Genomic DNA, 12,763 nt, shown 5'->3' on the forward strand with positions numbered 1-12,763 from the left:
TCATAGTGCTGAGCTATAACCTGTTGTGCCACCAGGAAAGGCCTAATAATGCTAGTTTTAATGCTATATTGACATTATTATCTTCACAGTTGTAGGGATCAAAATGGGACCAATGCTGGGCATTGACAAAATGCTTAAAATTGTAGCATTGCTGGTTTTAGTGTTCTACCAAACGGACTAGTTACATTTTAACAGTCACTATTAAAATATAGAAACCTTCTATCTTTAAAGGAAAAGTTTTAAACATTTCTAAGATAAAATTTCAAGCATTCAAAGAAAAGTATTCAGAATATTTCACCTGGCTCACTTACCCATGTCCATATCAAATGTCCAGGCAGGAATGTGATCCCCTGCACTTATGTCATTTGTATGTAGAAGGGGGAGAGAAACTTGAATAGAGCCATCTACCTTTAATTCTTTTCCTCCAGAATAAATTTTCACACATATTGCTGCCAGAGGGACCAATTCAATGCTTTCAAAACCTAAAAAAAAAAAAATTCAGCATATGAAAATCATAAAATATAGGCAGGTAGTTAAATTACTGTGGGGTAAATCTCTTTCACCCAGAGCTATCCATTTTAATGTGAGCCTAAGTGACCTAATTCTGAGTCATTAGATCAAAGATCAAAGTCATTTGAATGTTTTTAAAAAAACAACTCAAACCGCCCCCTCCCCGCCTCCAAATCTGATTGCTATTATACCAAATAAAGTTCTGTCATTTCACATCATCATTCAGGTAAGGGAGGATCTAAATCTTTACAGTTACCTCATATAAAAAAGCATTCTAATTCAAAATACATTTTTTAATCACTTATTAGATAAAATTAATTAAATTGCTATATATATTTAATATTCTAATAGAAAGAAAATAAGATAAAGACTGCTTTATCTAAAAGCTTAGAGAAGAGGGTAAAGGAGATTAATGGAAGAATTACATATACCATTTTGCCTAAGTTTCTAAAGATTTTATTGTAACTACTCAACTAATAAAGAACTCTTCCATTTGTGGAAATGAGGTAAGTTATGCTACCTGAGATAAGTCAGAAGGAGAAAGACAATGCTAAATGATTTCATTCATGTGGAATATAGAGGGTAAAAATAAAGGATGACTAAACCAAGGTAAACCCAAAAAATAGAATTGCATAATTAAGAGTCCTAGAGGATGGTGGGACTAGGATGCTAACATACATCTGACAAGGTGTGAATCTTCCCCATGTCATAGTGTTGAAAGTCAGTGTTGCCTCAGTGGAAAAATTGATTGTATAGTATATACCAGAATATAAAATATGGCTAGAAATGAGATTTTTCTCTAAGTAATTTGATAATTTTAAAATACTGATTACATAATTTTTCATTTGTTTAACAGGTAATTACATAATCCCTGCTGGCACCACGCAGTAATCTGGACAGCAAAGATGGTGAGTATGTGATCTCTCATGCTGGCTACAATATTTGTTTCACAACCCTAATTACAAAGGTCCTTTTTCCTCCTTGTATTCAGTCTGTTTCTCCCCCCATCTGGATGCAAATGCATGATAGAAGTACCATTACCAGTGCTTTAAAGAAAACCTAGAAAGGCATTATAACTGGGTGGTCAGGAAGGCTGTCTTAAGGAGAGAACCTTTGAGCGGTAGCCTGATGAGGAGCCAAACATGCAGAGATCTCAGGAAGGAGCTTTCCAAGCAGAAGAATCAAGCGAAAAGCTCCCAAATCAGAAGTGACCTTGGCGTGTTCATAGAAAAGTTTAGTCTTTACAGGTCAAGGAAATGATATCTCATCGCTGCAGTCATTTCTGGTGTATGTCTTCAGTTATTAGACAACTGTAAGAGAATTAGCCTTTGTAAACTTCCTGAAGAGAAGCACTAAGAGTAAAATGAGCAAGGGAATATTATAATACTGGTCAGTAATCTAGTATGTTGTAATCTCTTGTGTCCAACTGTTTGCAAAGTGGTTAACCCTACCTCCACCTCTATGTAGCCAGTGGCTTCAGTGACTGGCTACAGCTGAGATCCTCGCCCTGACACCTGGGGAAAAGGCCAACTCGAAGATGGGGGGAAAGACTGAAAGACAAGGAGGAAACATTTATACTTCCATCGTCACAGAAGTCTATAATGGTGCAATCCAGTATAGCAGCCAGCTACAGCATAGTGTAATGTAAATGAAATACAGTGCAGTTTCTTAGTTAAATAGCCAAATTTCAAGATCTCAATATGCCAGTGGCCACCATGTGGGCATAACAAAAAGGTATCCCCACTTGACAGCTCTGCTCTGGAACTTTGAAAATCAGGATAACAGCCAACATTTACTGAATGATCCTAAAAATGGGTAAAAGGCTCTGCTCTCCAACATTCTCCTGGTGTGATCCCTTCTCACTGTGCCTAATGTCTTGTCCATAGAAACTCCAGTGCATGTAAGCTGCACTTCTGGAATAGAATGCTCTAGTACCATTCTTATAAATGTATTTATTTTGCACACCCTGTGACTCCCTTTTGGAAGACCTTAGCAAGTGTCTTAGAATGGCAGCTTCAAGAAGCAGACCCTGAAAGAAACACTTCCTCTCCTACTGCTGAGGGAGTGGAGAATATAATGAGCAGATTATTGCTGTGGCAACTCTAGCTCAATCCCACTGGGGACAGAATCAGACTCAGTTGTCCTCAAGGAGCTTGGGGCATTTATGTACCCTTACGTGTCAGTGAATGCTAGCCACAGGTGTGTACAGGAGGGAACTTGAGTTTGGCATAGAATGTTGGTCATCTGGCTGGGGCTCTGATAGGGCTTTTAAAAAAACCTATGGTGGCTGATACCTCACCAAAATACCTACATCTCCTTAATACTTTAAAATTAGGAACAACTCAAAACAAAGATTGTCTGAGAGGATTTCAATGATATTGCAATCAGTGGTAGAAATGGCAGAATAGAGTAGAGATAGTTTTTGTGGACATAATTCTTGGACATATTACCTTTAACACCTATCATTCTCTAAAGATATGGGTCATGAGTAGCCTCTGTAAATATATTAGTGCGGTTGAATTTACAATACATTTTCTCAGAATAGCAAATTTAAGAAAAGTTGCAATTGCTTACTATCATCTGTAAGTGAAGATATTTATAAACATCTTAATAACTACATTTGGTATAAAATGTATATTCCAGTATCTTAAAAGCAATGCAAATATCTGAATGCATTTGATGATTTATAAGCTGTTTCTTAGAAATTCAATAATACCTGATTTATTGAGAGTAATTCCAGTTGTATACAGAAAATTGTCCACTTTCAAAAACTGCTGTAGGACGGTAAGGTAACCTGTTACATTGCTAATATGATGGTTGTCAGGTAGTTTGATTAAGGCTTTTGAAAATTGAACACTTGGTTGAGATTTGGCATCTGAAAAAAAAAAAAGGAAATCTCATTAACAAATAGACAAAAATACAAAAATATAAGCACAGCATCATTGATATGGACATTGTGCTTTGAAAGGCAATAGTTGTAATTAGCAGTTAAATTCAGAACTGAATAAACGAACTCTCCTTTAACAATGATTTCCTGCCTATGCCTAATAACTGCCCTTTTGGAATAAAATTAAAAATCAGAAACATCAAGTAAAATTATTAGGACAAAAAGTTTTAAAATTTACAAGACAAGGGATGAAAGAGTCTCAAAATCAGTGTATCATTTACTCATATATGAAACTAAAATAATCCCTGGAAATTAGTTAAAATGATTATTAAAGAAAAACATTTACAACGTGTTTAAAGGTACAATCTGCTACCTTCTGATTACTTACAGGCATAATTTACAACTTAGTGTTTTGTAGGTTAATTATGTTGAAGACCCAAATTTCTTACGTTTTTTACACTCCTGAAAACAGGCAGTTCCTTCTGTCCCTTTTACCACAACTACATTTATGTGCAGACCTATCTTCCTGATCAAAACTTGCAAGAAAAATTAGCATTTTATGAAAATAAGGATGTTTTTTTTTTCTAAAAAATGATTAAACATCTTCAAACATCCATCCTTTCCTGCTTAGACTTACTCAACTCTTAGGGAAGTAAAATGAAATGACTGAAAGAACTAACCCTATTGCTTAGGGGGATTACTACCCAGATAAGGGGATGCTCACTAGGAGTGGCATATGGACATGTCCACATGAATCCATTTTGTAATGGGATTTGATGCAACCATTAAAGATAGGGATATATCAAAACAAAATCACCAAGAGAACTATGGAAACCCTGGCTTCACGAAGGCCCCAACAACATAAAATGTAGACTTTCTTTTCACCCTCTACACATTTTCGCAAACTCAGTAACTCAAAATTCTGCTAAGTGTCTTAGTTAGCATTTGAAGAATAAGAGCTATACTGTCTCATTTTAATATGCATTAGCCCAGCTCTAGTGAATTTCTTCCAAATAGTTTCATATTTAATATTTTTAGATTTAATCTAAATCTGAAAACTAAGAAAAGGCTAACAATCCTTTTTACTATGATTCTTACTGGACATTGAGGCTTTTTTGTCTTCCCAGTCAGTCCTACTATGCTTTACTCCTAAATATCAATCTCCCTGTGAGGGAGAATGAAATTGTCATTTAGAGTTTTTTTCTAATGTGCGCTGAGAGTTGCAAAGTGCTAGGGTTTCCCCTAAGGATTAGTTAAGAGAGGTGAGTAGACAAGGTAAAGACCAAGGTATCCTCAGGTAAAGCAGAACTGGAGGTCACAGCTTGAAGGGACCAAAATGCAGTCTTTTGTATTCTCTACCTTGGGAGATGCAAGTGGGAAAGGTCATGTTTGCTTAGCAGATACTTTAGCCAGTCCTAGGCCTTTACCACTAGCCAGCAAAATTAGTGCCAGAGGCAGGAATAATAGCATCCAAATGAGATCTGTTCAGTCCTTTTACCAACTACTGAAGCTAAAGGGAGAGATTTGGACTTTGAACGAAGTTCAGATGCTTTGTCCACCTCTGCAAGGCAGCTGGAGTGTGATTCCTGCTGTATAAGAACCTACATTGTAGCTCAATAGTAAAGTAAAATAAGAACCATCAGCTCAGGTCTATCTATATTCGGTACAGTCATCCCTGATCAACTTAAGTTTTTCCACAATTAGTGAAGAAGTAGAACTACATAATAATCACTTTGAAGTGTACTTACCAGCTAATTTTCCAGTAATTAAAACAGTGTCTTCAAAGAGCCATATATTAGCTTGGTTTTGCGGGAACAGTGAAAGTGTAACTGATGAGTATACTGTGAAATGCAGCACAATTAGGAAATGTTATCAAATGTGAGGAGAGAAAAAACTGGGACAAATATAGTTTTGTTCCAGCAGGTCCTAAGTGGTAAAAATGCACACACACACACACACACACACACACAGCTAGGTGATGGAGAAAGCGATACAAAACAAAGAATATAAAATACAATTAAAAGGAGAAAAAAATAGGATCACTCAATATGAGTGAGAAAAGATTGGGCATTACTATTTCATGTAATTTCTACCAAAGTGACTCCTGAGGTACTCTAACCTCAGATACATATGATCAAGCTAAATATGTAAACAACTTTCCATTTTTTCTATATAATTTCCCTCTTATCATTTTGAACATTTGGCTCTGTAATTCAAGGTTCTTTTAGAGGCTACAGTCACATCTTTAACTTCCCACATAGAGATGCAATGCTCTTCTTCAGACAATATGGATGCCAGACTCATGATTTAGCAGAGAAAGAGAAGGCTTAACACACAGAATGACCCACAGGTAACTTTTCCTGGAACACAGGATGAACTAGGCCTCCCCACAATGGTGAGCCTCTGAAACAACTACTGGGATGAGTAAGTGCAGATTACCTGAAGGGTTAAGTTGTGTCAAGATCAGGAGTAAAAAGCTGGAAAGATATTGTCCATTTGACAAGCAAGAACACTTTGAATAAGTTTACCAATTCTGCAGAGGAAGGTCTGAGGCAGGGCCCAAAGCAGGAGCCTCATCTACTCTCTCTGTGGTGTCATACTTAGAAATACACAGAAATGACATCAGATCCCTAAATCATTGCAAAGATAAACATGTTTATTTGGGCATGTTTTGTAGTATTTCAAAGAGCTATGAATACAAAAATAGGGCAAGGCAAAAATGCAAGTATACAATCACGATGGGTGGATGTAAAATAAAATACTTTCCCTAAATAGGAAGAGGACTACTAAATAAAAGTATAATTTCAATTGAGTGTGTTAACATTTGGGCTGTATAATGCACTTAGAGAGGAAGTGGTAGGGTCCTAGCTGGGACCAGCAGGTGGCTGTAATTGGGGCACAATCCCTTATTTGGGTGATTAATATGAGCCGCGGGGACAGCTTTTTCAAGGCTATTAAACTTGAGAAGCTTTGCATTTCACTAAAACTTACACTAAGTTTTTAATCACTGAAAAAACGTTAGAGTAGAAAAGTTGAGAAATAGAGAAAGATGAGAAAATGATCACTTCATTATAGATATGAACACTTAGTATTTCAGAAGAGCTCTTAGATTTTCCCATGATTTTTAAATACTAAATATGATATTCTATACTCAGTACTTTAACCTTTTTCACATAATACTGTGAATTTTATCTCTCAAATAGAAACACTTCCTAATGTAATACAAGGCAATATTTTATTCCTCAAGTATTAAGCATTATTTAACCACTATACTAATACTGTATATCTATATTGGTTTTATATTCCAAAATATTTTAATCAACTGGGTACAATTATCTGTCCAGTTTTTGTATGTCTGTTTTTAGGACAGATTTTCTAGTAAGATTTTGACATTTCAAAAATTGTCAAGATAATTTCATTGATTTGATCTTCCTCCGACAGTAAGATAATTTCATTGATTTGATCTTCCTCCGACAGTATCTGAAAATCCTGATAGCATACCTCAACTCGATCCAAAATGAATTCACTTTTTTAAAACTTTCTAATGTATTTCCTTGGTGTGTATACCACAAACTTTAAAATAAAACATTTTGTCATATTTACTAGTCATTTGTGTTTCCTATTTTGAAAATTGGTAGGTCTGTCTTTGTTTTCCTTATTTAGGCAGGCTTCTTACTAATTTGTATAGTATAATAAGGTTATCACCCCTATTTTATATGTTTTCCTATCTTCATTTGGTCTTTGTTTCTGATGTATAAGAGATGATTTTTTAACATCATCAAATCTACCTTGTATCTTATTGCCTTCAAGTTTAAACAGGGTTTTAATTCAAAGATCAGGGAACTTATTTTCTTATATTCCACATTTGAATAATATTTTGGAATCAATCCAAATTAAGGTACTACAAATAGTTAATACTACAATACTACTTAATGAATATTTAGCCTTTCTCAATTATTTCTATTGGTGCTTTATCATAGATTTCATTTTTTATATTTCATTTTTTATATCTACCAGTCTCTGGTTTGTACCATAGTACAGATCATATATAGTACCACAGTTTTCAACTGAAGCTACAAAATGTTTTTGTTATCAGAAATAAACTGTAGTAAACATTCTTTAAAATGAGATTCCCAGGTATTTTTTCACATTCATCTTTCAGGTTTATCAAAAAATAACTAAATGCACTAAGTTTCTAAATTTGAAAATTGAAATAGACCATATTCAGGCTTTCTAACAAAAGGCTTGGGTGCTTTTCCATTTACCCAAGGTTTCAATTTATTTGGGTTTGTGGTAGGTTTAACAGTAGCATCTGCTGGTTTTATTTCTGATTTCTGCTCAAACTGTTAGTTCACTTTTTAAAAATGTCCCTACATATTTCATTTGGTTTTGTTGTTCTGGAGGTTTTTCTTTTCACTCTTTCCTAGCTACTAATTACTTGTAGTACTTAAGAACATGTTTGGTTTATGCCATCAGCCCATCCTTCCCAGTATCCAATCAGTCACAGTAAATCCTATCCACTCACTTTCTCCCCCAGTTTTATTGATATAACTGACATATAACATCATTTAAGTTTAAGATGTAAACCATGTTAATTTGTATACATATAGTAAAGAGATTACTACAATAATTACCAGGACAGTATCTTTTAGTTACCCCATCTTTTTCAATCACAGCTTCAAAGTGAGGCTCCCTGAGTCCATTTTAGCCCTGCTGTCAGCCTATTCATTGTACATTAATAAGTAAATTCAGCTTTTAAACAACCTACCTTTATGCTAAACAATCTTTAATAATTGCCTTATTGGTTAGGACATAATCTAAACTTGCCTCACCTTCCAAGAACATCCTTTCATGAGCTGGCCTATTCTGCTCCTCACCGACTCTTCCAGCACATCAGCCCTCACCTCACCTGGGGACAAGCTGTGGACTTGTCTTGCTCAGGACTGCTTCAAGTCTCTGTCAAAGAAAAACTTACCTTCATGTCTTCTTCAAACTAGCAGCATTCTTTCTAACCTCCTTATATTGGCTTCATCTAGGCATTTTCAATTTTCAGAACAAGAGATCTCCAAAGCAAACCAGAGGGGGAAATAATGTAAATTTAGTAAGACAAAACAGTTTAAGTGCTTACTTGGCATTCTTCCAGTCTTCCAAGGCAGTGGGGTCAACACATAGCCATCCTTGTAAGCAATAATGGTTAAGCTGAGTCCTAATATATAGGGTACTCTTATCAACACTGCGCCATTGTTTTTAGTTACCATGGAATTTGTCTTCGTGTAGTTTACAAACACTTCTACAACTGCTTTACTCAGGTACTGACGGCTGATGATGTCATTGACCTGAACTTTCAGTGTAAAGACAGACACTGCAAGAGAACAAAAAGCCAGATATTGCAACATATTAGATCCTAAAATGCACATCACTATACTTTAAATGTCATTCAGGCATCTGAATATCAGTGCAAAACTTGATGTAGGAAATACATGTGCATAAATGAATGGAAGGAGGATAAAGACATTCCAACAGATTCATTCTTTCTAAAACTGAATAAATTTGAATTCATTATTATTAAGGCCCAACATTATATTCTACTGTTCTTCCAATTAGAACTGTAAAGGAGAACAGTAACAGAAAAATGTTCTCTCCAGGAAAGTATATTTTTACTTTGCCTCACTAATTCTAATGTGTTGAAGTTATATAGATTTAAAGAATTCAAAATTCCAAATCCCAAATGTCAAAATTCTCAGAATAAAATGCAGTTTCACCGGAACTGGAGAGCAGTGAATGTATTTCAGTTCCAAATGACAAAATATCAAAATGTATTATTCAATAAAAAACATACTAAGATAACACTGGACCATAAGAATTCAAGCTTGTTTCAAAACCCTCTAGCCTTACAATTCTTCGCAATGGGTTCATGAATTTGCTAATGGTAACATCTGGCTAAAAAAAAAAAAAAAAAAAAAAAGAGCATGTTACCTCTGTGAAGTGCTTTGTAAAGCCTGTATCACAAATGACCTTTGCCAAAGATGCTGCTTTCCAGAATAAATGGACTTCGGAGTTGGTCAAGATCCATATCTGCCATTTCCTAGACATACTGCTTTGGGCAAATGTCTCAGCACTCAAAGTTCACTTGCTCATTTGTAAATTGGGAGAATAGTAACTACTTTGCGGTAACAAGATGAAATAATGCAAATAGTATACCCAGCATAGAGCTCGGCCGTCACTTAACACCATTAATAAAACCATCACTACACAATTGGAGAGAACTCCACAAACACTAGGTCCATTGCTGAGAAATAGCTCATTAAAAATTAAAGATGCTGGGCCCTCCCTGGTGGCACAGCGGATTAAAGCAAAGCACTGAGAAGCTTAAGCCACTTCCGCACGAGTTCGATTCCCGCCTGCCGGGAAGAGCGCCACATGGTGGGGGCAGACCTCTCCTGACCTGCCCGCCGCTCCCCTCAGCAGTGTACTTCATTGTTCTACCTGTTCTGCTCCCCACTCTGTCTCTGGTGAATCCTCTCACCCTCCACATCTCTGGCCTGTACCCCAGTTCTATATGAATAAATAAATCTTTAAAAAAAAATTAAAGATGCTATGTATTAGCCTGAACCTACTTTTTACTCAAAATCATTAATACTAAGAACTGTATTTCAGCTAAAATATCCAAGTCAACACATTGATTGAGCCTTATATACCACTACCAGAATTATTATGCCTTCTCTAATAGTGTTCAAATGAAATTGCATCTGTACCATAACAGTATTTTAAGAACAATTAAAACCACTGTAACAATTACCTAGTTCTAGGGAAGATAAAATCAAGAACTTAAATTGTTCTTAACTCTTTCAAGAGTCTAAAAATAAGCACAATGCTATGCAAACATTCAGTGTTTTTCATTTAATATGCTAAATATAAACATAACTAAAATATAAACATAACATAACTAAATATAAATATAGTAACCCGAGTTGGAAGCTACCTAAATGTCCATTGACTGATGAATAAAGATGATGTGGTATACAGTTGGTATAGCTTACATGTAAGATATAGAGAAGGCAAAGCATAAGACAAAGACAAACTTTAAAACTAACTCTTGAAAGATGACCATAGAACTGAGACTTGGGATGGGAGAGAACAGGGTGGGGAGAGCAACAATGGACTCTGGTAGGAAAATGTCATGCTTTGGTTGTGGGTACACTAAGAATTTGAGAGCCTATACTTCCAAAACACAGACCAATGATACTTCAGTTAAAAAAAAAAAATCAAAGATATGGTATATACACCTGGAATATTATGCAGCTATTAAAATTCTGCCATTTGAACAACTTGGATGGACCTAAAGGTAATTATGATTAGCAAATCAAAGAAAATGACAAATACCTTTATTTCACTCATGTGTTATGTAGAGAAAACAGATAAACTAAAAAAAAAAAAAAAAAAGTTTTGGACTCTGAGTCCAATCAGTAGCTACCAGAAGGGAAAGGGGAAGAAAATATAGGTAATGGGAAAAAGGGAGACAATGATATGGTTTGCCCTTTTAATGATGACCTTAATGTAGAATATACACCTGTTGATTCCAATGATCAACACCTGAAGTAGTACAATGTTACTTCCATAAAAAAGCAACTAAACTGACTACACACTCAACAGAATATTTAAAAATTAAAATGTGAAGTGTTAATGAGTCAGGTATGTGTTAAGTTTTTAAATGTATCATTCTATTTGGTTTTCAAAATATCCTCATTTAAAAGACTTTATTGTTTTCTTCATTTTCCATATTGGTGACTCAGGGTTACACGTGCTTGCAAATCAGCCCTGCCAACCCACAACAGATTAAGGAAACACAAATTGGGTCATCACTCCCCAAAGCTTGGACTCATAAGCTGTTGTGCTACAACTGCCTGTTACTCTTAAAAACAACTCTCATTCCAGTTTTAAAGCATAGAGATCTGAAGAATTAATTGAGGAAAAGAGAAAGAATACTATTCTGGCCAGTCATGCCTGAAAATGAGGTTCCATTTATTGGTCTAAAAAATGCCTATGTGTATGAAAATAATCTCAAATATACTTAAGTGTAAATATGGAAAAGATTAGATAAAAGTATATATGTTATATAGATAACTAAATTTTACCCACACCTCTGCTTTTTTTAGTTTAATGATAGACAAGCTTGTGGAAAGTTAACTTGTTTGGGATAGTCACTACTATCATTACTTTTAATTGAGAAATTCAATATCTGGTAATTGATTTAACTATGCTTGGGCTCTTCAAACTTAAACTGTTCTTCAAATTTAACTATTTTTTTTGTCATGTCTGCACTCCTGCTTATCACTAGACTAAGTACAATCATATATGTAACAATTTAAAATCAAAGTATAAAGGACTAGAAATAAATGCTAAGTACCTGATATCCAACACTGAATGTATAACAAAATTCTCCATAGAGTTTTGTAAAATCTACAATATCAAGTTAATTTTACCAAGGAAGGACTCAAACAAGTTAGGCAAACTACCCCAAGACTCAGTCACAGGCAGTGCCCAGCCTCAAGTGCAGCCATCCTTGTTACATGTAACAGTGTCCTGAGGTCTGTCACACTGCTGAAATTGGAGGAACGCATGATTGCAATTATCACTGAGAATGAAGATGTTACATAACATTTGTTTAAAAGTGTGTACACACACGATCAAGTCAAAGCATAGCCTCCAAATCAAGTAGGAAATAAAACTGTAAGGTTAAAAAAAAATAAGTGACATGACGAGTCCCTGAACCCCAAAGGTACATAGCTAGGCCCACCGAGTACAAAAATACTATGATAGGGAATTGAGATATTGCTCAATTCAAAATAATCCCACAGGTGCCTGACCATGAATCTTCTAGACAAAATTTACTGAGCCACAGGTAAGAGCACTTGACTGATGCAGGTTGGAAAGGCAAAAGCTGGAAATGTGAATAAAGATAGAGGATCACAGTGAACGGAGCTGAATCATCGTAGAAGCTAGGTATTTACTGGGATTTCCTGCACTTCACCGCCCTTTCCTTCCAGAAGCAGGACTGTGCAGCCTGACCAGAGAATCTGTGATGTCCATCACACTCCCTTTCCAACGTCTGTTTCTTATAACCACAGAGGATTTTTGATTGCTTGCTTGCAAAGCAACCATCTTAAATGATACAGGATACAAGTATAAATGCAGGGTATTTATTTAATAGGCTGTTCTTTTCCAACAGAAAGATAAGTCTGTGCATCAACAATATGATAAACCATATGAGAAGGAGTACTGCATACCACTAAAAGGGAATGAGAATCGGGCCCTCCCTGGTGTTGCAACAGGTTTAAAGCGCAGCACTATGATGTGATCCACAGT

The 12,763-nt window shown here is 35.5% G+C and overlaps 1 protein-coding gene across 1 annotated transcript in view; it reads right to left on the reverse strand.

Annotated features, from left to right (window-relative positions):
- The window catches only part of FAM171B (family with sequence similarity 171, member B), a 53,060-nt gene that overhangs the window by 9,710 nt on the left and 30,587 nt on the right, over positions 1-12,763 (reverse strand). Inside the window, exons 2-5 of the mRNA XM_004674458.2 lie at positions 8,526-8,759; positions 5,146-5,238; positions 3,227-3,385; positions 312-482 (exon numbers count right to left, since the gene is read on the reverse strand). Coding sequence (XP_004674515.1) covers positions 312-482; positions 3,227-3,385; positions 5,146-5,238; positions 8,526-8,759 — 657 coding nt within the window. The remainder of the gene's footprint in view (positions 1-311; positions 483-3,226; positions 3,386-5,145; positions 5,239-8,525; positions 8,760-12,763) is intronic.

This window comes from Condylura cristata, unplaced genomic scaffold (assembly GCF_000260355.1).
Source record: "Condylura cristata isolate star-nosed mole 26May11 unplaced genomic scaffold, ConCri1.0 scaffold00002, whole genome shotgun sequence".
Classification (NCBI taxonomy): Eukaryota; Metazoa; Chordata; class Mammalia; order Eulipotyphla; family Talpidae; genus Condylura; species Condylura cristata.